General features: G+C 30.7%; 5 protein-coding genes across 5 annotated transcripts; 3 read left to right on the forward strand and 2 right to left on the reverse strand.

Moving 5' to 3' along the window:
• On the forward strand, positions 1-1,482 carry RPS2 (40S ribosomal protein S2, putative; the record flags this gene model as incomplete). Its single annotated transcript, XM_029005580.1, has 2 exons — positions 1-63; positions 754-1,482. The coding sequence occupies 2 exons, from the start codon at positions 1-3 to the stop codon at positions 1,480-1,482; spliced, it is 792 nt and encodes a 263-aa protein (XP_028862154.1).
• A 1,687-nt stretch (positions 1,483-3,169) lies between these two features.
• PmUG01_10038100 (biotin--acetyl-CoA-carboxylase, putative) lies at positions 3,170-4,027 on the forward strand (the record flags this gene model as incomplete). Its single annotated transcript, XM_029005581.1, has 1 exon — positions 3,170-4,027. One exon carries the CDS (start codon positions 3,170-3,172, stop codon positions 4,025-4,027), a length of 858 nt encoding a protein of 285 aa, XP_028862155.1.
• A 1,188-nt stretch (positions 4,028-5,215) lies between these two features.
• PmUG01_10038200 (conserved Plasmodium protein, unknown function) lies at positions 5,216-11,841 on the reverse strand (the record flags this gene model as incomplete). Its single annotated transcript, XM_029005582.1, has 3 exons — positions 5,216-5,415; positions 5,464-7,473; positions 7,563-11,841. The coding sequence occupies 3 exons, from the start codon at positions 11,839-11,841 to the stop codon at positions 5,216-5,218; spliced, it is 6,489 nt and encodes a 2,162-aa protein (XP_028862156.1).
• A 4,450-nt stretch (positions 11,842-16,291) lies between these two features.
• MPP10 (U3 small nucleolar ribonucleoprotein protein MPP10, putative) lies at positions 16,292-18,376 on the reverse strand (the record flags this gene model as incomplete). Its single annotated transcript, XM_029005583.1, has 1 exon — positions 16,292-18,376. One exon carries the CDS (start codon positions 18,374-18,376, stop codon positions 16,292-16,294), a length of 2,085 nt encoding a protein of 694 aa, XP_028862157.1.
• Positions 18,377-23,068: 4,692 nt separating this feature from the next.
• On the forward strand, positions 23,069-24,655 carry PmUG01_10038400 (mitochondrial ribosomal protein S22 precursor, putative; the record flags this gene model as incomplete). The annotated part of the gene is made up of 1 exon (XM_029005584.1): positions 23,069-24,655. One exon carries the CDS (start codon positions 23,069-23,071, stop codon positions 24,653-24,655), a length of 1,587 nt encoding a protein of 528 aa, XP_028862158.1.
• Between the last annotated feature and the right edge of the window lie 2,236 nt (positions 24,656-26,891).

Below are 26,891 nucleotides of genomic sequence, written 5' to 3' on the forward strand. Positions count from 1 at the left end.
ATGACGAACAAGAAAGTACAATCCCCAAAGGAAGAAAGCATTGCTAAAATGCTTATTTGTAAAGTAAAATAATTTTTTTTTTTTTTTTTTTTTTTTTTTTTTTTTGCATAAAATGTGAGAGGGGAAATACACAGTTTATGTGATTTGTTGTATGTACATGAGTGTTATACTTAATTTTTTTTTTTTCATATTAAAAATTGCGTAAGGGGGAGATTGCGAATAATTCATAAGCGCATAATACATATGTGCGCGTATGAATGTAAGTATGTTTGTATGTTTGTTTGTATGTATGTATATATATGTGCGAGTGTGCACAGCGGTTAGTAAAAGAAGTGGGCATGCACATTTTACAAAGGAAAATTGAACAAACATATATTATTTGAGATGATATAGTTTAATAGTGGGCTATTATGGGAATTGACATAAAACCGAGTGAACCCATTTCATTTTATATATTTTTGCTAAAATGATATAACATGTTTAGTAGGCGAATATATTCATATGAACAAATATTATTTGGGAATGTTGTGTGTATTTTGAATCATTTAACAAGTTATTGCATGATGGGGTAAAACATATGTAACCCCGCAATAACATAAAAGACTACACCACATGAACATATAATACGTTTTCCCATATTTACGTTAACGCACTATCCCTCTCCTACTTAATACACTATACTGTCCCTACGTAATATACTACATCACCGCTACATCATATACACTACCCCACTAACCTTTTCCACCTGCGCAGGTTCACATTGGAACGAAAAACTTGGAAAACAAGATGAAAAGATATGTGTACACAAGAGCGAAAGATGGAGTACATATAATTAACTTGGCCAAAACTTATGAGAAGTTACAACTAGCTGCAAGAATTATAGTAGCTATTAGTAACCCAGCTGATGTAGTAGTAGTGTCAGCTAGACCATTTGGTAGTAGAGCTGTATTAAAATTTGCTCAGTACACAGGTGCACAAGCAATAGCAGGAAGATGGACTCCTGGTATGTTAACAAATCAAATTATTCAAAAATTTACAGAGCCAAGATTATTAATAGTAACAGATCCAAGAACAGATGCACAGCCAGTTAAAGAATCATCATATGCAAATATTCCGGTCATTGCTTTATGCGATTCTGATTCCCCTTTAGAACATGTAGATGTAGCTATACCATGTAATAATAAAGGTAAAGAATCAATTGCACTTATGTATTGGTTACTAGCACAAGAAGTTTTATATCTTAAAGGGACCCTACGAAGATCCCAACCATGGAGTGTTATGGTTGATATGTTTTTATGGAGAGACCCTGAACAATTTGAATTGAAAAATTTGACAAATGAAGAAAATGCCCCAGTAGCTCCTCATTTAGCGGATAATCAGTTCGCTACGGAAGCTCCATATGAAGAATGGAACAAGAAAGAAGAATGGAATGACAATGCAAATGAAGAGTGGAAAAATCCTATCACCGCTGATGAGTGGTAAAATGAATCATGCGGATGGGCATTGCCCAACTTCCTGCACGTGTGCTTGTGAATATGTGTATGCATATTCATAAATGTGTGCCGGTGTACAGTGTTCGTTATACTACATACCCGATGACAACATTTTTTTACCATCTTGTGATAATACGTACCAATTGTTTCACAAAAATGATGAATGTTATATATATATATATATATATATATATATATTTATAACTAGTGAAGAGGTGCACATTAAAGAGAATATTATCTTTTCATGATATGCTAGTTGAAAGAGGACACGCACTTGAAGTTTTGAACTTTCCACGGTGCCAAGTTGAGGATATGATGAAATTCGCCAAAAGTGTGAAATATAAATGCACATTGCATTAATGTATATATATACAATAATTATTTTATTGGAGTTTTCTCTACCACCCTTTTAACTAAGAATTTCCTTTTTTTTCCTTTTTTTTCCTTTTTTTTCCTTTTTTTTTTTTTTAAATTAACCATATATGTATGTATATATATAAATAAAACTAAAATTTACGTCAAATCTTAATTCATAACGAATTATGTAGAAAAAAGCAAAAAAAAAAAAAAAAAAATCTCATTGCAGTTTTCTTATTTCTTGCGTGAACAAGTCAGACTTTTTTTTATTTTTTTAAAAGAAAGGTGCGCATGTTATTGTACCGTTTCGAGCATTTGTCTGTTAGATATCTGTTATGACTGTATGTTTGTGTAATAATATTCAGCGCGTTTTAGGGGAAACGCAAAAAAGAGAAGATAAGCAAAATTAAGCAAAGTTAAGAACATTGTATGATCAGGTAGACAATGTATAGAATATAGAGAATTCTCAAAAGGTATGCTACCACATTTGTAATTGAACTAAATGCATACATATATTTGTGTACATGAGCAAGTATGCAAAAAAAAAGAAAAAAAAAATTGGGCAACGTACATTCTCGAATTTGCGCATTCGTGTATCTGTATATGTATCCGTATATTTTTTTTTTTTTTTTTTTTTTTTTTTTTGCGCCCACGTTTCCTGCTTGTAGATTAATTTAATACTCATTCATTCATAGAAAAAAGTATGTATGCTTATAAAGAGGAGTCAATGTTTCTGCAAAATGGAGCGTATCATGACTTGTAAATTATGTTAGCTTTGTACTACTCATACTGAAGTGGCATATATATATATATATATATATATATATATATATATATATATATGCGTAAAAACGTATTTTACAGTTAAAATCTACTGCACGCCTTTACTATCACATTGTACGCCTCATCCATAACTTAACAATGAACTACACATGTTGTGCTTTTCCTAATTCCACATGTGAAAAGGGTTTATGTTTATTATTTTTTACGTATGGGAAAAATGAGTAAACGTGTATATTATGCATACACAGTTAAGTGAAAAGAGTGCCTTCTAGGGAGTGAAACTTGCAGGGTATAACTGTTCATTCATCCTACAAAATTAGCTTTTTATGAATAAAATATCGTTGTATCGTTGTATCGTTGTATTTTTTTTTTTTTTTTTTTTTTTGCATTCGTTTGGCATTTTTGGTTTGCATTGACCTTACACTCTTTTTACTTTTTCTTTTTTTTAAAAAAAAAAGGATGTTTGAGAAAAACGTCCTGACCCTGTTCATACAAAAAACCACGTTTTGCACATTAACTCTAAGAATATAAGCAAAATGGAGAAAGTAATATTTGAAAAATTTTGTACCGAATTCAACGCCTTACATATACATTTGGATGTAATCGATTCAACACAATTATATAGTAGAAGGCATCTGAAAGAATTTATAGATGATGCAAAATTAAAAGATGACAAAAATATAATTATAGTTAGTTGTAATTCTCAGACGAATGGAATTGGTACAAGGGACACTAAAAAAAATGTAGATAGAAAATGGCTATCTGAGGAAGGAAATGTATTTGTTACTTTTACTTTTCTATGGAATAAAGAAGATATACAAAAAGTAAGTTGCTTAGGTCAAACCTGCACTGTTGCTATAAGTAAAACTTTAGAATGTTTTCATTTAGTTCCTCGTATAAAATGGATAAATGATGTTTTAGTAAATGATAAAAAAATAGCAGGATGTCTTGTTAATTTATATTTTTTGGATGATATATCCCTATCATTATCAAAAGACTATGTGTGTGTAATGGTGGGTATTGGTATTAATGTACACTTAACCGATGATAAAAACATTTTACATAATAAGTACACATCCATAAAAAAAGAATTACTAATAGATTTTAACATTATGCCTTTAATACCATCAGTAGAAGAAGTAACTAAAAAGTTAATAGAAAATTTATATTCATGCATTCATAAATTACACGATGATGGATTTTCTCATTTTTTAGATTACATTACAGATAGATTATTATACAAAGGAAGGAAAGTTATAATAGATCAAGATAATACTGAGGTGGTTGGGTACGTACGGGGAATACTACATGATGGTTCGCTCATACTTCTAGATGAAAACAATGATACTGTTCATGTAAATACGGGGCATCTCCATCTCTACAACAAGTGTTAAATTGTTCGTTTCTGATTTATGCGCATTGTGTCCTTCATGGGTTGGAAGTTAAGCGTGCAAGGTTTAAGGTACATATACATATACACGCATGTTTGTACATATGCATATGTACAAACATGCACACATACATAATGGCATATTTTCAGCGGCCCTTTCTAACAGAAGAGGGAAAATATTCTAAATTTTTTTCTCAAATTGTAAACAATATTTCTCCATTTTAAGCATGTTTGCTCAGCTACTTTACTTTGACCATAAGGATTGGCGCTTCTAAAACGTACTTAATTAATTACAAACATTGTTACGAAGTGAATTATGATAAAACAAAAGGGAACAGTGAGCAGTCTTATTTTATTTTCCCCTATTTTTACCCATTTCGTTTATTTAATTTTTTTTTATTTTTTATGAACACATTCAAAGAAGTATAAACTTTAATCTTTTTGCAGATATAACGAATCTACCCCCTCACCCCCTTATATTAGGGAGGACATTTTCAAATATAATTTATTTTCCCATTTCTACATCAATTTATTTTCCCATTTCTATATCAATTTCTATTTCTATTTTAACATCAATTTCTATTTCTATTTTAACATCAATTTCTATTTCTATTTTAACATCAATTTCTATTTCTATTTTAACTTCAATTTCTATTTCTTTTTCCGTAAGAAATGTGCTTTACAGTGTATAAATGGCACATTGATTTATTCGGTATTTGTATGTGCATATAAGTAATAAAATAAAATTTATCTCAGTTCTTTACATAGTTTGGGCACAGTGTTACGCAGTTATGCAAAGTGCTCAAGGGGAAGGGGTATATAATGGGGGGAGGAAGAAAAAAAAAAAAAAAAAAAAAAAAATAAGAGTTATCATTATACAAACATATAAGTTATATTCACACGCCCAATACTGCTAATATATAACTGAACAATAAACATTTTTGATATATTTTATTCTCCTTATTCTTATTATTTTTTAAAGCGTCTTATGCATGTTGCTCCTAATCAAAGCCTTCCCTTGTTTCTTGCAATGATTATTGCCCCTGTTAGAAGCTGTGTAAATATGATAGCTTGTAAATTTCGGTTAGAAAGCATCTCTTTAGGTAGTATTTAACATGCACATTTTTAACTTGGAAAAAAGGGATAACCTCTTTCATTAAATGGGCAAAGCTTGATTCGTCCTTTCTTCCTTTCACTTATTAAAATTATTACTAAAACTATCATTAAAACGACCATTGTAGCTTTCACATCGGTTCATGTTTTCTCCATAATAATGTCCATTACTCGCCTTCATCATGAAGCCGTAATTGTGATTGGCGTTCCTGGTTTCTTTGTCGTTACCACTACCACTACTGCTACTACCATTCCTGTCATGTATTTCCGAACGCACGTCTGCGAAAACTGTACTGTTGCTACTGTTGATGCATCAAAAGCCGCTACTAGTAAAATTGTGCTGCTTATCATTGGTAGTATTATTATTATCCTCTTCACTAAGCTTATTAAAATTGTTTTTTTCAAAATTTGGGTTCCATTTTTTACTGTTGATTAGGTTACATGATGTAGTACTTCTCTCATGATTATCAGCATTAGCGGTATTGGTAGCATTGGATGCATTTGCACTCTCTAACTTGTTGTAGGGCCATTTTGGGTCATGACCAAAACCACCTGAATTGTTCATATTTTTATTCCAATTAGGGTCATCAAAAAACTTGAGGACACAGTTAGACTCATAGTTTTTTGCATTACCACGTAGGTTATATCCTTGGTGTATGTTATCGATACATTTGCTACCCTCAGCACTTCCTTCCCTAAAGAATATTCTATTTTTAAAATTGTTCTCTTCATTTCTAATAATAGAAATAATATTATTTAAAAAATTTTCCTTTATGTTTTTCTTTTTTATTATATCGTGGATGTCAATTTTAATTGAAATTGTGTCATTGTGTAAACAATTTTTTAGTATACCCCAATTGTTGTAACCGAACCAAGGGTAGGTAGAAAAATCATAAGAGCAATATTTTTGTTTTCTGTACATGCCACAAGAGACTGAAAATATAATATCACAGAAACCTGTGTAAGAAAATAGAAGATCAATAGTATTATGCTCACACGTTGAATCCATATTATTATTTATATTAAGTAAAATAAAAAATTCTTGAATCATTGTTTCTGTTTTGAATTCTGGGGATACTACAAAATTGTTCTCACTAGAACATAATAATGATATTTTTTTTATATTCCATTGAATTGTTAAAATGATTTTTTCTTTTATCTCTTCAGGTGAATACTCATGTCCTATCGTACATGAACTTATATCGTTTTCACTTATGCTCCCTTTTGATAGAAAACCACTTCGGTCAGGTACAAAGGAATGTTTGTTTACTCCTTCTTCATTCAGTTTTACCATATAACTTTCATTATTACTTCTATTTCTTTTTTTTCCTTCAAAGATGTTAGCAGCGCTAGGAGGACGGAAAGAATCATATTGGTTATAGCTATTAGTACTACTTCTATTGCAGTTATAACTGGGGCATATGTCCTTCTGACTCCTGTTTGTAGTAGTTACCATGACAATATTGTTATTTCCGCTACTTCCAACACCATTGTCATTCGTTGTAGTGGTAGTGGTTGTCGTAGTTGTTGTTGTCGTGGTGGTAGTGGTAACCTGGTTTCCATTATCGTTACTGCTACCACAGATACCGTCGTTAATACCTCCACCGCTGCTAATACCTCCACCGCTGCTAATATCTCTACCGCTGCTAATACCTCCACCACTGCTAATATCTCTACCGCTGCTAATACCTCCACCACTGCTAATACCTCCACCACTGCTAATACCTCCACCACTGCTAGTACCTCTACCACTGCTAATACCTCTACCGCTGCTAATACCTCTACCACTGCTAATACCTCTACCGCTGCTAATACCTCTACCGCTGCTAATACCTCTACCGCTGCTAATACCTCTACCGCTGCTAATATCTCTACCGCTGCTAATATCTCTACCGCTGCTAATATCTCTACCGCTGCTAATATCTCTACCGCTGCTAATATCTCTACCGCTGCTAATACCTCTACCGCTGCTAATACCTCTACCGCTGCCAATATCTCTACCGCTGCTAATATCGCTAATATTTCCCGCAGTGCTGGTGATACGCCTCGAAGTGTGAGTCTTTTCTACATTCCCTTGCATATAATTCATCCCGTTAACTCCTTTGCGCAAGTTGCCTGCACTTGTCAGCACAATTTCATCCTTCTGCTCTTTCATGTTACACATAAATAATTTTTCACTCCTTTCTTCACACATAGAACTTGTATTGTTTTTAAAATTATAAAAAAAGGCATCAACAGATTCAAACAAGTTGCTCTTGCTTTTAAGATTTGGTCTTCCGTTCTGTAACAATCCTCCGCTTCTCCTAACAGTGCTGCTAACTCTACCACTGTTTACACCTATGATTCTACCTCTATTACTGCTTACACCTATGCTTCTACCTCTATTACTGCTTACACCTATGCTTCTACCTCTATACTGCTTACACCTATGCTTCTACCTCTATTACTGCTTACACCTATGCTTCTACCTCTATTACTGCTTACACCTATGCTTCTACCTCTATTACTGCTTACACCTATGCTTCTACCTCTATTACTGCTTACACCTATGCTTCTACCTCTATTACTGCTTACACCTCTAACATATTCTGTAGCCCTTTCATCGGGTGTTCCATTTCCCTTGTTGGTTGAGTGCCTACTCTTTTCAAAATTAATTTTAAAATATTTAAGTAGGTTAACTCCGTTGTCTTTTAGTATAGTGCTAGGTTGGTAAGGATACCGCTCTGCCCTACCATACGTGCTTTTGATTATTTCATCTTTTAATATATTATTTCTACCTATTCTTACCTTTTCAGGGTTAACGATAATTGTATTTCTATTATGTTCATCACTCTGATCATATGTACTTACATAACCATTAGTATCCATCGGAATGACACTACTACTACTCTCATTTTGTTCTTTTTTTTTTGTCTCGACAATTTTGTAATAGTTATCAACACACTTAGTATTTTCTTTATTCCTGTACTGGTTCATAAATATTTTTTGTAAAAGTGAAATATTTTTTTCACTAATGGGTTTTTTTTTTTCTTCATGTTTATCTATATTGAATTGAAAAATGGAATTTCTAATTTGTCCACAGTAAAATTTATTCGATATATTCAGTTTATTTGATATATTCTGTTTATTTGATATATTCTGTTTATTTGATATATTCTGTTTATTTGATATATTCTGTTTATTTGATATATTCTGTTTATTTGATATATTCAATTTGTTTGATATATTCTGTTTATTTGATATATTCTGTTTATTTGATATATTCAATTTGTTTGATATATTCAATTTATTTGATATATTCAATTTATTAGACACATTCAATTTATTTGATATATTCAATTTGTTTGATATATTCAAATTGTTTGATATATTCAATTTGTTTGATATATTCAATTTGTTTGATATATTCAATTTGTTTGATATATTCAATTCGTTTTGTTTTTTTATTATTGCATTATTTCGACTACTGATAGATGAGATGTACGTATTATCTTTTTCCTTTTCACTGTATTTTAATATATCTTCATAACAAATGAGTTTATTATTATTGTTATCACTTAAAAGATCTTTATTAACATGTGCATAAACTCTTCGATCTAGAAACAAATTTTTATATTTGTCATTTCCATCCTCTGGAACATTTGAAGTGAGCACTTTTCCTTCAGAAGTGGTAGTTGTAGTAGTAGTCGTAGTTGTGGTAGTTGTAGTTTTAAAAATGTTCATATTATTTTTGCACTTACTACAGCATGTATTATTATTATAGTTGCATGAGGTGCATCTGCCATGGTCCTTCGCCCTGTCATACTTACTAAACAAGGACAGGGCCGTTAAACTCCTTTCCGCCATTTCGTTTTTGTCTTTTCCGCGTATTAAATGGAGGTTATTCGAAGGGTTCGCCAAGTTAGAAGTGTTTGCCAAGTTAGAAGTGTTTGCCAAGTTAGAAGTTTTAGAAATGTTTGCCATGTTAGAAGTTTTAGAAATGTTTGCCATGTTAGAAGTTTTAGAAATGTTTGCCATGTTAGAAGTTTTAGAAATGTTTGCCATGTTAGAAGTTTTAGAAGTGTTTGCTATACTAGAAGTTTTAGAAGTGTTTGCCAAGTTATACTTATTCTCAGTGTTTTCTGCGCTATGAGGGTTAAACATTTGCTCAATTTGCTCGCAAGCAATTTTAATACCCAAATTCCTACTGCTGCTGCTCGGAGTTTCCTCATTTAGGCTAAAAGGGGCCAACTCCTTTTTTTCTAAATTGCTATCGTTTCCCTGAACACGTTCATAATCTTTTTTTTTTTTTGAGAAAACATGAATTGGCCGCTCGAGGTACTCCCTTTCACGATTGTTACGGGGGGCGTTCAAAGTACTTCCACACCTTCGTGCTGAAGAGAGGCAATTTCCCTTTTCACAATGGGCCTGCAACGATATAGATGGAAAAGATGGTATAGATGACAAAGACGATGGAGATGGCAAAGGAGGTATAGAATGCAAAGGAGGTGTAGATTGCAAAGGAGGTGTAGATGGCAACGGAGGTGTAGATGGCAAAGGAGGTGTAGATTGCAAAGGAGGATTAGATGACAAAGGAGGTGTAAATTGCAAAGGAGGTGTAAATTGCAAAGGAGGTGTAGATTGCAAAGGAGGTGTAGACTGCAAAGGATGATTAGATGACAAAGGAGGTGTAGATGGAAGGAAGGACGATGGTAGTGGAAGGATCATTTTGTTGATTCCCCTATTTATATCCTCGTTAGTTGAGTTTACTTTTTTGTTAAAACATAAGAATTGAGGTGAAAAGTTACGCAATTTTCCCCTCAATCCAGTCTCTGTATCTATGTATGGGCAGGTATAACTTTCGTCCCTTGTGCACTCGTTAGAGCTATGCCCATGATTGGAACAGCTTACTCCACCGTTATCACCCTCCTTACTGTTGCTTCTGGTGTAGCGATTTCTGCTTCTCTCTCTGCTTCCACCACCCGTCTGAATGTACTCCACACTTCTGCCAAACTTATACCCATCAAATAGGTGTTCAAAGAGGCGTTGATCCGTATATGTACCATCCGCAAGGGCACTTACAACATCAACAGTAGTGTCTTTTTGACCATCCTCCTTATCATTAAAATAAATCATCTCCCTAGTTTGTGATATATCTGAATTATTTTCCTTTTCGTTTTTTAGTAAAATAAAATTTTCATCACTCATTATATTTGGATATTTTACCTGAACTTGTTCAGGATTATACAAACTTTTTTTTTCGCCAATATTAAAATTTGTTCCCTTTTTATCATAACTTATAGTGTAGCTTCTATTACTACCATAATAGTCATTTGTGCATACACTGTTGTCATACTCTTTGTAAAAAAAATTTGAGGTGTCCAGTAAAACTGTATTGTCAAAATGGGGTAATATCTTTTTTAATTTTTTATCTTTCTCGCCTTGATCACCTTTTAAATCAGTGCTCCCGTCATTACTTTCCACATTGTTGTGTATTACACCATCGTGTGCTGCATCACTATGTGCTGTACCATCATTTGACAACGTGCTTATGTAGTTTATTAAATCCGCGTAATGCTTCCCTTCCTGTGGTACACTAATGGCATTACTGCTGCTACACATATTTGAATTGTTACTATATAATGAAACGTTCTTTTGTTCTCCTTTACTCGTTATCATATGATTACCCTGTTTTGCATTATACATACCCAAATCATTATTATAATAACTCCTTTGATTTATTACATTGCTAAGTATATTATTGCTACTACTTCCATAGGAGTAGTTTACAACATCATTGGTCATATTAAATATTTTTTCCTTTTCCCATATATTGTCATTTAACTTTTTAACAGTTAAATTATTAAATGCCTTGTTGTAATACCCTTTTTCAGCACTTTCCAACGGTATTATATTATTTTTTTCTAAAAAAATAGCTGTTTCTTCATATTCTTTGGATTTACTACTTTTATCCTTTGGTATATCTAAATGACTATATATATGGGAAGTAGAACGTAGTTCGCATTCCCCACACTCTGTATATGTTCCTCTCATTTCGTCTAACACATTTGTAAATACTATATCGTCTTTTTTTACAATTCCGTCTTTATATTTATTGTACATGCGTAAAATGTTTTCTCGTGTGGGTATTGTTAGGTTGTTTGTTGGTGTACTTCTCTCATGTACTTCACTTAGTGCAGTCTCTACTGCTTTTTCTATTGTACCGTGTCGATATTCACTTGTTAAGTTTTCCCCTGCTATGAATGCGTCGTTCTTAACTCCTCCGCTGTTATGACCATGACCTTGTAGAGGAAGTAGTAGTAGTTCCTGCTGATGTAGTTCATGCTTCTTCTGTTGTAACTCTTCATCTTTTTGTTCTTTCTCTTTGTCTTTCTCCACCACCACCTCCTCCTCTTTTCCATTCTCATTTGAATCTACGCAGTTCGTCTGGTATCTTCCCCCCTCATTCCGCTGTTCGTTCATATCGTTACTAAGAGAGCATTCATTATTTAAGAAATTCCATGGTACACTGTTATTAGCGGAGTTTGAAAATATAATATTATCTGAGCAATACATATCGTAAAATAACTCTTCTTCATTTTTCTTCTTACAGTTTGGATAACAGTTATAATCTTCGATTTCTTTTTCCTTTTTACCGAAAGCACATAGAAGCAATACATTTTTTACCTTTTCATCCCCTTCCCCCTTGTGTTCTCTCTTAAGCATTTTTGCTCGCTTCGTTTCTGTTCACCAGTAAAGATGCAATAAAGAAGGAGAAATAAAAAAAAATAAAAGGGAAAAAAAAAATAAAATAAAATAAAATAAACAACAAAGGGGATGAGAAGAGTAGTAGTGACGTGATTACACTTGATGAAGCTTCAACAAAACGTTGAACTGCACAATTGCACAATTGCACAACTGCTCAACTGGTTCTCTTAATAGATTAAGATATCTACTAATGATCAAGTAAGAAATTTATATGAAAAAAAAAAAAAAATTTAAGAAGCGAAAAGAAGAACAACGCTTCCACTAACTGCAACTGTAACAGCTGAATATATGTCATAAAAATATTCAAGCAAAAAAGGGAAAAAAAATAAAAATTAAATAAATAGATAATTAGATGGACAACAAATAGACAATTAAATAGACATTTATATGGATACTTAAATAAATAGGAAAAAAGACGAATAGATTAATGAATGGATTAATACAAACTGTGTTAAATTGCTTTTTCAAAATGTGCATATACAACACATAGACATCACCACAAAAAAAAAAAAAAAAAAAAAAAAATATACGTAAAAAATGAAAAATAGCATTATATGGTTAACAAATTATATAATAAAAAATATAAGATAAGGGTCCAATATGAGTACGTTATATTATATTAATACATAATAATACATTGCTCCAGGCTCTTGAACATTTTTCTTTAAAAGAATTCATCATTTACAAGTAGTCGCGCTTTCGTGTGGCAGTAGGCCGACGGGTGTGCGCTTATAAAAAAAAAAAATAATAATATGTAAACCGCGAATGAACGGCCAATAAACGAATGAATGAACGAATGAACAATGTATAAACAAATAAGCGAATGAACAATGCATAAACAAATGAGCGAGTGAACGAATGAACAATGCATAAACAAATAAGCGAATAAACGAATGAACAATGTATAAACAAATAAGCGAATGAACGAATGAACATTGCATAAACAAATAAGCGAATAAACGAATGAACAATGTATAAACAAATAAGCGAATAAACGAATGAACAATGCATAAACAAATAAGCGAATAAACGAATGAACAATGTATAAACAAATAAGCGAATAAACGAATGAACAATGTATAAACAAATAAGCGAATGAACGAATGAGAATACGTTCCCGCGTTGAGTGTACGCAGAAGCACATCGTCTGTTCTCCTATTTCCAAAACCACATAATTACCAGAAGTAACATCATACAACAAACATGTATGTAACATAAAAAATTAAGAATAGAATGTTAAAGAATAAAATTGCGAATCCTATTCTGCTGTGTACAAGAATGTGAGCATTTCAAATGATACACTTTTTTTTTTTTTTCTTTTTAACACATTCTATATGTTCTTTTTTATAATCAGAAAAAATCAAAAAAAAAAAAAAAATAGAAACAATCATTATAAAAAATATTATACTCAAATATAAATTTCCTCAAAAGGAATGACGTAGAATATGCCAAATATAAAAGATACGAATGAAAATAGAGATATACAAATGGGGAGATGAGAAGAATAAAAAAAAAAAAAAAAAAAAAAAGTGCCAAGTGTCGGGCTTGGAAATTGCTGGATGTTCTGCGCTTTTTCACATTTCAAATATGCAACAGCTTCAGAGTGAAAAAAAAAAAAAAAAAAAAAAAAAAGAGGGTACAATAAAGCAAAGCAAATGTAAGTGTAAATGAATATAGAACACCCAAGAATGCTATTTTGTTACATATGTCGAATGCGAATGGAATAAAAATACTCATACGTAAAGATAAAACTACTATAATATTAAGAAGAATACATGCATGAATGCATACGAGCATACGTAATACATGCATACATAATACGTGCATACGTAATATGTGCATACGTAATATGTGCATACGTAATATGTGCATACGTAATATGTGCATACGTAATATGTGCATACGTAATATGTGCATACGTAATATGTGCATACATAATACGTGCATACATAATACGTGCATACATAATACGTGCATACATAATACGTGCATACATAATACGTGCATGCATATATATTAGCTATGTCACATTATTGCGAAAAATTGAAGAGAACTTTTCGTTTTTGCATTAACGCGTTCAGGCGACATCATGTTATACAGATAAGGGTGTTTGAAAATACTGTATCTTGATATAGAGAGAAACAAAAATTCGTCTTCCTTTATTTTATTATTTTTGCCTTAAGCAGTAAGAAGTCTAAAAAAAATATTGTCATGTTCCATATAATTTGAAAGCATTGGTTATGTATTGAAAATATGTATTCCTTGTATAAATTTATTACATATCTCACATTTGGTACATTTTTGCTTTTTTATACATCTCCATGTTTATTCTTTAATTTTTACATATTTATTAAGTAGTTTTTATATTTTCTCATTTTTTTACTTTATTATAGTGTGTTATGGTTTGCTTTATTTTGTATTACTTAGTTTTATTTATTTTTTGCTTTCTTCTTGCTCCTTTCCCTTCCACCACAACATTTGTCAATTACGCTCCAACAGGAAATATGGCAGTTCGTTTGACTTACACATAAAGTACACAATATCAATTGCCTTTTTTTTTTTTTTTTTTTTTGAGAAAAAATAAAAGAATCCGAACGTTTTCCTGAACATGCTTGAATTAACTATACATATGAGTATACATACATATATATATATATATATATATATAAACGAAGTTCGATATAACGCTTTTTTATTATACGTCAGGAGAGTTATAAAATGCTCACGTCTGCTTATAAATTGGAGCATTTAATTTTTACTTTATGCTTTTTTTTTGAACGTTTTGAACGAAATGTTTGTTAAAGTTTCCTCCATTACATGGTTGTTCTGTATTTAAAAACTGACATGATATAACACGTAGCATTAACTTGATTACTTTGTTTATAGAATAAGTGAGACAGAGCGCGCAGAAATGAACAAGTAAATTTACTAAATGGTATAGCACGTTGTATAGTACTTAAAAAAAATTTTATTTTTTAATAAACAAATTACACATAGTTGTAGAAAAGGGAAAAAAAAAAAATAGAAATAAAAATGTACAAAAGAGCAATTATGCAAATGTGCAAATGTGCAAATGTGCAAATGTGCAAATGTGCAATACATGTATATTAAGTTAAGCTGTTTCCAATTTTTCCTTCCAATTTTTACGAGTTTATTAAGACAAACATATGGAGGTTTATTTTTCGAACATAACTACATACATGTGTGTAGGTACATTTTGTGTACATCTCCATCCATTTGAGTGGAGAGGAGGGGAGAAGGGGTTAACGGGAGCGCTTCATTCGATGAAACAAGTTTGTTAAACGTTTATCGGTTACTCGCATTACCAAGAGAGGAGTGTCATATGTGATATATGTACACCAAATGCAAACATATATGCCCGGTACATATCTCATGATACTAGGATAGTGCAAATAATTTACCTGAAAAAATGATGCGCGTTGAAGAATAAACCAAACGGCTACACCCTTGCCAGTCCCCTTTAAAGCGGGAAGCATGCATACACATACATACGTACATATATGTAAACATTTATACACATACATACGTACATATATGTAAACATTTATACACATACATACGTACATATATGTAAACATTTATACACATACATACGTACATATATGTAAACATTTATACACATACATACGTACATATATGTAAACATTTATACACATACATACATATATACACATATACATACGCCTCTTTCAGTTTATTACATAATTCAATTTGGTAAAAAGTTAAAAAAAATAAGCTAATCAAAAATTTCCATCCCCCACAACTCGTAATTATGCAAAAGCACAATTAGGTAATGTGTAAGCGCATGCAATTAGGTGGACGTGTCAGCAAGTTTAAGTTTACGGCACGCCTTTTGAAACACATTTTTAAATTTGTGTAACGGAAGGACATAAGTGCTCAGAAAATTAAATGATGATGAAACTTTTAATAAGGGCCTTGAATTTAAAAAAAGTAGGCAAACTCTTAACACAGAAATTTATACATATGAAAATACATATATATACAAACATATACGACATGCAAAAGTTGAAACAAACGCTATCTACATGCTAACGAATGTCCGCATGCACACACATATCAACAAAAAATAAGATATGAAATAGAAAAACAACTACAGCGTGAAACAAAAAAGGTAACTCTACTTCTTTCAGCGGAGGTGTCCCCACAATGTGTATGAAAATGGACATGGAATGGAAATGCACACATATATACCCAGGTGCTAGTGATTTTGTAAACCGAAAAAAAGGGCACGTTAGAAGGGGTAAACCAAAAAGGGATATTTAGATAGGTTTAAGCAATGTAAAAGAGCCTAAATGATATACACTAACCTGTATAAGCCAACTGATACTAGTCATCCACTATGCACCAACTACGCACGGTCTGAAAGCTAATTTCTTTTCTTTTTATCGAAGGATATTGCCTTTGCTATATCCTTGGTGAAGTCGTATCTGTTTGTAGCTTTGCCCATGGATAGCTGCTCCTTTGAAGAGACACCGTATTTTCCAATATTTTTTTTTTCCATTTTAGTTTTTTTGTTTTTGTCTATTAAGTAATTATTTCTCTTTTGTAATTGATTAATTCCATAAGCGCTATTTTTAAAAGAACTTATAAGCATTTTTTTCCTTTTCATTTTTTTAGCTCTTCTTAAAGATTTCTTTTCTTTTTTAGTAAGTTCCTTAGACTCTTTTACATGACCAGGTTTACACCTTTCCTCGGGTAATTTTTTATTTGCATTGGATAAAATGAGAGGTGTACTTTCCTCTATATGTAAACAAGCGACTTTTTCATTTGTCTTAGTTAACAATGCAGGTTTCGGTATATAATTATCATTTGATAAGGAGTTACAACAATGCATTATTTTTTTAAACAAATTTATTAATTCAATTTTTTGTAAATTCATTTCTTTATTTTTTGATTGACTATTTTCAATTTCTTCTTGATATTTCTTTGTGTATTCATCAAGTAAGTTTGTTTTACTTTTACAAAAATTTAGTTCATCAAAATTTACCTCCTCATTGTTGTTATTACCATTAGTGTTACTACTACTATCATTGTATGACAGATCTAAATCTTCGATTCTTTTTTTTTCCACATCATCGAACAGCATGTTTTTTATTCGTTGTTTAACGACCAGTTCTATTTCTTCATTCAACAAATTTTTTTTTTGACCCATTACGTTGTTCCGTAAATTGCCCCTTTCGTTTTCTCTATCATCATTATCACTTCCTTCTCCCTCATCACTGTTCATTCCATATCCTACTGTTTTACTTATAAATGCGTCGTTATTATTATACGTGTTAACTTTCGGTATATCGACGTTCAATTTTAAAATGCTATTTTTGGGGCGATTAAAGCCATGCACTTCCCCTGTCAGGGACCAGTGCTTTTTTTCAATTAACTCTCTTTCGATTTTTTCTTTGTCCATCATTTTGATGTCCGCTCCGTTCATCTCGTCGTCCTGGTCATCAACTTCCACTTCATCATACATGTTCATCTCGTTTAGTTCCCTTTCGATTTTTTCGTCCACCCTTTTACCCTTTGCCATGGCTCCCCGATCTCGTCCCCGTTCCTCCGCGTCCTGTTCTTCCTCTTCTTCGCTATAGTCCATATCTGCCGTGTCCTGCTCTTGCTCCTCCTCCTCCTCCTCCTCCTCTTCTTCTTCTTCTTCTTCTTCTTCTTCACTATCGTCCATTTCTTCTGCTTCTTCCCCCTCTCTATCCGTGTAAAAATCTTCGTACCTGAGTTTGTTCGTCTCCTCATAATTGCACTCAAACTCGTTCAAGTCGTATTGGCTGTCATTTGCATTATCCGAGGAACTATCTAATGAACTGTCATCCGAGTGCTTATCTAATACTTTGTTTTCTTCTTCCTCCAAAAACTGCTGCATCTCGTCCATATTAAAAAATCGATCTTCAATCATAGTAGCTTCTTCCTCTGTTTTATCCTTTTCATTCGTAGTATTAGACTTTGAAGCGATTTTTATCTTTTCCTCTGCTTTATCACCTTTGTTTGTTGTCTTGCTCATTTTGTTCACTTGGACTATATCTCCGTTACCTGCCTGCCGCTTTAATTTTTTTTTTTTCTTTTTTTCATTTTGTTCATTTGTTCCACTTGTAATACTAAGATGGGTATTTTCTCCCTCTTTATCATTTAGTATATTTTCAATATTTTTTTCAAAGCTATTAAAAAACTCAAGCAAATGATGAAGTTGTTTTTCTTTTATTATACATTGAATAAAATGCCAAAGTTGTTCTGAGTCAAAATCTGACTTGGTAATACAAATATTACTCACATGAAATTCATTATAAAAAAATTTTATTAATATATTTGAAAAATATTCAATCATTTCTATTAATTCATTTTTCTCTACTTCGTTAACTTTACTTGATGAAGTTTGTAAGAACAACTTCTCGCTGTTCTTATTTAACGAACTGATTAAGTCCGTGTAATTTTTTACCTTTATTTGCTCCATATGTTTTACGGCAAAAGCCTCTGATTAGGACTCATTTTCAGTCGAGTCTCGTATATAAACATAGGCGTACGCTCATGAGCATTACGAACACATGTACATATATATGTACATATACATATACATATACGCGTACATATACCCGTAAATGTAATTACTTCCAATAACTTAATAGTAAGCTCTTCCACAACAATTAAAGGAAAAACTCTTAATTACAAGATTTAAATTTATTACAAAAGAAACATAGCCTGTTTTATATGACTGCACAGTCATTTAACGAAACGGTATGTAGGGAAGCTTCAAATATATTAAGAACTTCCACCACTAAAAGCACGGGATGAACTTACAAATGTGGTACATGTTCATAAGCGCATTTAAATGAATAAACAAATATACATACATATATATAAATACATACATATAAATAAATACATACATATAAATAAATACATACATATAAATAAATACATACATATAAATAAATACATACATATATATAAATACATACATATAAATAAATACATACATATATATAAATACATACATATAAATAAATACATACATATAAATAAATACATACATATAAATAAATACATACATATATATAAATATATACATATATATAAATACATACATATAAATAAATACATACATATATATAAATACATACATATATATAAATACATACATACAGTGAGCAACTATTTTAAAGCCCAGTGTTTTTCGTTAAAATCGCGGCATTCCCCTTAGAGCAGCATATGCAAACATAAATGCAAAAACGTGGCAGGAAAAATAAATAAAAAATAAATAAAAAGTAAAAAATAAATAAAAAAATATAGTTAATATATGAAGAAAAAAAGAAAATAAACAATTCACACGATTTCATATTATCAATGAGTATGCTTTTAAAATAAACTTTCCCTTCGTGGCTTTTTTTTTTTTTTTTTTTTTTTATAACGTCATTTATATGCCATTTTTTGGCGCCATTTTGTAATGTCACATTATTATTATATTGCTTGTTCATATAAAAAAAAAAAAAAAAAAATATTTTTAAGCTTTAAACTTTCTGTTTTGTATTTTCAAAATATTGAAAAAATGGAAATCTGTGAGCTTATATAATTCTTACTTTTTTTACCGGTTGAAATGGAAAAGAATATTTTATCTCCAATTAGAGGTATTATATGTATACATACATATATATATATATATATATATATGTGTGCGTATATATGTATATGTATAGGTGCATAAACATTTATATGTAAAAATGTACGGGTACATGTGTTTACATGTTTACATACATTCGTCATTTACTCAAAAGGTAAGGACAAATTGTGTATGGATAGTATTCTGCATATATTTTCACTATATATTACGGTGTAGTTAAAAGGAAGTGCAACGATTAACAAACGTTTTACAACACCCTAGGGCTATGGGCGTGTTGCAAAATATTTGTGTTACTTGACCAAAAACTGGAGTTCTAATAGCAGAAGTAAAAGCAGCAGGCGCAGGCGCAGAGGCTGTTACGTGCGCTACATTTGAATTGTCTGCGTCCATACCCCGAGAGCTTCTTTTTAATATGTTCATACATAATATAAAATATACGATATAATGGCACAATCCTATAAAATCGCACAGAATGATATATAGTTGTACATATATAAGTGTATGCATGTATACGTGTATATGTGTGTGAATATGTATATCGGTATGCATATTTTGTGGGCTAACTAATTTTACATATTACTTAACTCACAAGCAACATGCTACAGGAATATGAACATGTAATGTGCGATGTTTGGCATTCATTACACTAAGATTCAACTGCAGTGAAACAGGGGGGGTCGAATATATAGCTAAAAAAATATTTCGTTTAAAAATGTATAATAGCAAGGTATTCTACTTTCTTCTCCTCTCTTTTGTTTTATCAGTTTTTTTTCGTTTTTTTTTTTTAATTTTTTGTTCAGTTTTTGTTTTTTTGTTTTTTTTGTCTTCATGTATAAATATAGTCTATTTGCTATTAAATAGCGAGTGTTGAATCCCCCCCCTTTGTGTTTTACTTTATTTTGTCCTTTTAAATTTCCCATGTTTTGACAAAAGAAAGATATATAGCTTTTAGCAAAACAATTTATTGTTATTCATTGTTCTGAGTTATGTTACATATTTAAGTGTTTTACATTAACATGAATTTTATTTATAGACATCTTTTGAAAAAATTTACAAGCCTTGTAAAAAATCAAAATTTTTTGTGTATTTAACTGCTATTGTGGGTCTTGAATAAATGATGCATCAACACTTCAGTAGGAGAGTAGCTACGAACGGGCAGCTCGTTAGATGCGTAACAGAATTATTGAAAAATTTTAAGTGCAGAAGGTCTGAAAATTTAAATATGGGTGTACATACAAACATACATATGTATGTATATACATATGAATACATTTGCTTATGCGCCTAAGTGTGTACACATACAAGGATAACTCCCCTCCCTACTACGAAAGATGCCTCGAAAAAAATTTTCCCCTTTTTGCGTAACTGGGAAATAAGCTATTGTTAATTTGGTAGCACATACTCACAAATTTTTCAATGAACATTTTTATTACATAAAAAATAAATATAGACAACACAACAACAAAGTGAGCAAAGTAATTTATAAAAACACTTATGTAAAATTCTAGCATATAAAACAATTTTTTAAAAATATCTCTCATTTTTTCTTTTCTTTTAATGCATAATGTAAATGTTTTTCATTCCTCATTTGGAGCAAACGAACATTTTACGCAACTGCACATCTTGCGCTTTAGTGTGTTTATAAATGTCCAACTACATACATTTAAGTTCTTTGCTCATAAAAGAGTACGAACTTATGCGCAATTATGAAAATTTATGTATATGATTTTTCACACAAATGGTTTGCCTTTTTTTATGGGCTTATGATGCATGTATATGCATATATATATACATTTACGTATGGAATAATGTCATTTTTCTCTTTTTTTCAAATAAAAAAATTTACAAAAAAATTAAAACAGTAAAATTGAAAGACAGTAAGAGAAGTACAATAATTTGTAGCCATTTATGTTTTCGCTTTAAGATGCCAGTTCACGATAAAAAAAAAAAAAAAAAAAAAAAAAAGCTAACAGGCTGGCAAGATGACATACTGGCAAAATGTTAAGCTGCCATTCCCCCAACTTGTCAATCAAGAACAAATAAGCATACACAAGGATACATACATACACGTATGTACCAACTAAATATGGGTAAATAAAACAAGGGGGAAACTTGCATTTTTTCGTCATGCTGACTTAACCTTTTGTGTTTTTTTAAGCACATTTTAATGTTGTAAAAAAGCTGAGTATTGAAACTAAAAAAAAAAAAAAAAAAAAAAAACGACATCGTAAAAACGAACATAGGTACAGGTTAATACGAATACCTTACACACATGTACAGTACATACAAATATATAAAACACATGCGTAAACACATGTACAGTACATACAAATATATAAAACATATGCGTACACACATGTACGTATGGTTGTTTTCACTCTGCACAAAAATGTCGTAAGGCTTCATATTTTTATTTTATCGAAAATGTTCTAGTGATATTTAATATGCATTAAGCCATTCACAAGATTGATATATTTTAATTTAGTTTAATTCAGTTTGATTTAGTTTAATTTAGTTTAAATCAGTTTAATTTAGTTTAAATCAGTTTAATTTAGTTTAAATCAGTTTAATTTAGTTTAAATCAGTTTAATTTTCAAATGGTACAACATTCAAATATCTCACTAGTGCTCACCATTTAAATAAAACATACCTATGCTCAACTCCATTGTTTATTCAATTCATACCATAAATTTTTAAGGAATTATTATTTTATTTTTGAACTTGGTTGAGGACTCAAAATGGTAAGTACTGGTCCCTAAAACAGATGTTTGCAAAAGTCATTGAAGGTATAATCAATGAATACCTTTTATAAATTCGTACAAAAATAACTGATACTGTCATGTTTATTCATATCACATATTACGACGTTATAAAAAGTAAACATATATGAAAAATTGGAGGTACATAAATACCTTATGTTTGCCTGGAAAAAATAAAATTCACCTGAACAGACATACAAAGGGAGGAAAAAAAAAAAAAAAAAAAAAATAAAAAATAAAAAAAAAAAAAATAAAATAAAAAATAATAAAATAAAAAATAATAAAATAAAAAATAATAAAATAAAAAATAATAAAATAAAAAATAATAAAATAATAAAATAAAAAATAAAAAATAATAAAAAATAAAAAATAAAAAGAGCTAACAAAGGAGCGAATAAGAAAGAAAGTTTGCCTTAACCGCTTTTCCAGTTTTTCAGCTCTTTTAAATTACGAAGATGAACAGTTAAAGGGGTTTCCCACGTATTTACAGGAAGAATATATGCCATTCTGTGCTTGTGTGATATTATGTACATATGTATGTATGTATATATATATATATATATATAGATAGATAGATAGATAGATAGATAGATATAGATATAGATATAGATATAGATATAGATAGATTGATATAGGTATATAGATATATATGTATGTGTATATCTATTCATTTATTTATTCGTATTTGTGTGCATGCCTCCACTCGCACGAAGATTCCGCCTGAACGCGTGCACACGTTAGCGTATATCAAAAAGCACACTCAGGCGGGATGAATAAATTCATCAAACTTTCATTTGGTAAAAATGGAAATAGGAGATTTTTTTCGTACCGAGGATACAAATTTGATAAAATTGGAGAGAGTCAGAGCCTAAGTGCTGAAGAGATCCAACAGTTAGACAAAGTAAGTATGGTTTCCCTGAAAACATTAAAAATACCTGACCATGTAAGGAATAAATTATATAATTTAGCTAAACAGTTCATAAAAAAAAAAGATTTGGAAAAATTAGGCCGTTTTATGGCCAAAAAAATAACAAGTCGAAATTGTGTGGAATTGCCAAGAGTTCTGCCATCCAAGTTATTATGTAGCACAGAAGAGGAAAAAAATAAAATAGAAAAAATGCTAGATAAAAAATCTTACAAATGCTTAAAAAATTTTTTATTACATTATAAAAATAAACCAAAAGAAATGGAACAAATTGCTTTAGCACATGCCGAAGACACTAGACATAAAGTAAATATTTCTTTTTTTCCAGAAGCGTCTATTGCATATACAATACATAATTTTAATGGGCATTATGGAATTATATATAGAATACTAAATGAAATAAGAACACGAATTACCGATTTTACTCCGAAGTATTTTTTAAATTATACATCCGTACCAGCTGCTGGTATTATAGCTGCCCACGAAATTTTTAATTATACTTTCGATATAATTGTAACAGTTGAGCCATCAGAGCATTTAACATCCATATCAAAATATATGGTTGACAGTATTCCAAATGTAAAGCATCAAATGCATTTATATGAAAATGTTAATTCCTTTGATTTAATTTTGTTGTCACATACTTTATTGTCAATGTATGATTATAATTCGAGAAATTTGTTTATAAAAAATTTATGGAATAGATTAACAAAAAACGGCATAATAATAATTGTTGAACATGGTACACCAACAGGATTTCGTATGCTCCATTCAATAAGAGAAATGTTCATTACAGAATTAAAATATGATAAATTTCATATTGTTGCACCGTGTCCACATGAAAGTATTTGCCCATTATCATTAACAGGAAAAGATTGGTGTCATTTTTCACAAAGAACACATAGATTATCTCATCATATTTATTGCAAAGGTAGTCGTGCAAAAAATGTGCAAGAAGAAAAATTTTCTTACTTGGTCATAAGAAAATGTGAAGGACCCAGAACAAAATATCAATCTGAGTCAGAAGCCTTAACTGTTCAGGAAAAATCTTTTTTTTGGCCAAGAGTTGTCATGCCAACAATAAAAGCTGGGAAACATGTTCTGATTGATGTTTGTTCTTATCCATATAATTTTGAAAGACTGGTAGTTACAAAAAGTTCACCATCAATTACAAATATGAAAACACAAAATGGTACTATTCTTAAAGGTTATGGTTATAAAAATGCAAGAAAATTATTATGGGGGGATTTATGGAGATTTACAAAAAGGATTAGTAGACCTGATGCAAGACTTTACACCCCTGAAGCGACAAAGAAACATTTATATCGTTTGTATCAAAAACAGAAAAAAAGGCAAAATGGCCAAGCAGTCGTTGACAGCAAATCGGAGGGGTACTACACATCCCGCGAGATACAGTACTATGGCACCTGATAAGTTTAGAAGTCGAAAGATCGAGAAGATGATAAGTCGAGAAGATGACAAGTCGAGAAGATGATAAGTAGAGAAGATGATAAGTAGAGAAGATGATAAGTAGAGAAGATGATAAGTAGAGAAGATGATAAGTAGAGAAGATGATAAGTAGAGAAGATGATAAGTAGAGAAGATGATAAGTAGAGAAAGTAAGAGAAGTAGAGAAGATGATAAGTAGAGAAATGATAAGTAGAGAAGATGATAAGTAGAGAAGATGATAAGTAGAGAAGATGATAAGTAGAGAAGATGATAAGTAGAGAAGATGATAAGTAGAGAAGATGATAAGTAGAGAAGATGATAAGTAGAGAAGATGATAAGTAGAGAAGATAATAAGTAGAGAAGATGATAAGTAGAGAAGATGATAAGTAGAGAAAATGATAAGTTAAAAAATTTCAAGAGAGGAGCAACGTGAAGAGGGGTGAACCAGCTTGTAGAAGCCATCATTATCCTTAAGGTATTTTTCTAGGAGAATGGTATTCCTCAAAAGATGTCATAATAGGTGTATGGCATTCAACAAAAAAATTGATTTGTAATGGATTTACTACGATGCGAATGTTTTCATTTTGTCGGTACGATTTACTCTTTTGCACTTTTGCATTTTTGTCACCATACCGCATTAGCCCATGTTTACCTCATTTATCCGGTTTTGACCTTTTTTTGTGAAAATGCTTACCAAAGGATTAAAAAAAAAATAAAATTTGCTAAATTCTTCCAATTTTTTGTAAAAGCTATCTTTTGGTGTAGTACGTTTGTGCTTTGGGCATATACGGGTAAATACTGTCGCGCGATGATATATATATATATATTGTACGCTTGCAAATTTTCGTAAAACTATTTTTAAAAACAATGCATTTATAAATATTTTCCCTTTTTTTCAAAATTGACACTGCTTAGTTAGCTAGCAATTTTTTTTTTTTTTTTTTTTTTCTCCCTATTTGCATTACCATAACAACCTGTTAACATAATTTCCATGTGTATATGTGAACACATATACCATACTCCTCTTTTTCTTAATATGTCTCGATTAAAATATGGGTCATTCTTAGTAATACTAAAAAGAGGAATAATTTTATTTTTTCCTTATTTAATGAGCAACTTAGCTAAAATGTCAAAGGGCGTTAAGTTCACATGGTATTATTGGCATCAGTATGCACTGCAACTTCAGAGGTATGTACGGTGAAAGACATTCAAGAAAAAACTAAAGCAGCATAAAGCAATACAAAATGGTACAAACAGTACGATATAATGAAATTTAAAATATGATAAAACATAAAAACGAAGCGAATGAGCAAAAATCAGTACAAATAACACACCACCGTTCTGGTGTTACTTCTACATAAAAATGAAGTCCTTTTTGGTATTTTTTCTCAATAATTAAGATTTATATTTAAAAAAAAAAAAAAAAAAAAGTCTCTATATTGCAATAAAACAAAAAAAGTTGTTTACATAGCACTTATTTTATTATATATATATATATATATATATATATATATATATATATATATATATACAAATTTTTTTTTTTACTTTTTCATTTATTATTTTTTATTCTTTTTCATTCTTTTTCATTCTTTTTTTTTTTTTTTTTCTTTCTTATACACAATAATGTAGTTTTTAAAGAAATGCACAAAGGGTTAAAATTTTCATAAAATTTAACATTCTTTAAAACATTATATTATTATATATATACATATATATAGACGTACGTATATATACATATACACGTACATACATATGTAAAATTAAAACAAAAATACATAAAGATAAAAAAAAAAAATAAAATAAAACACATGTTAGGTTGAGAGATACTTGTGTAAGTTCACGATCTCTCTCTCCTTGAAGGGGCTACAATATGCGCACAACACATATGCGTATAGGCACATACATAACTATATACATGTTTCATTTTAAACTTTTGTCAAATGGAAAAATTGGCATGTTTGACAGGGTTGACAATAGTTTGCCTTATGATCGCACCTTGGCCCCTGCGTAAAGGATGGTCCTTCGAACTGTCTTAGTGCTGTCTTTTTATGAGCATCAGTAGGTACATATACGTACACACATGCAAGTATATACATATATACATGCAAGAATGTACATACATGAATATATGTTTATATATATATACATGTATATATGCACATATACACGCACACATATACGTATGTGCATATATTCACATACATGCGTTTTGCTT

The sequence above is a fragment of the Plasmodium malariae genome (genome assembly GCF_900090045.1).
Source record: "Plasmodium malariae genome assembly, chromosome: 10".
NCBI lineage: Eukaryota > Apicomplexa > Aconoidasida > Haemosporida > Plasmodiidae > Plasmodium > Plasmodium malariae.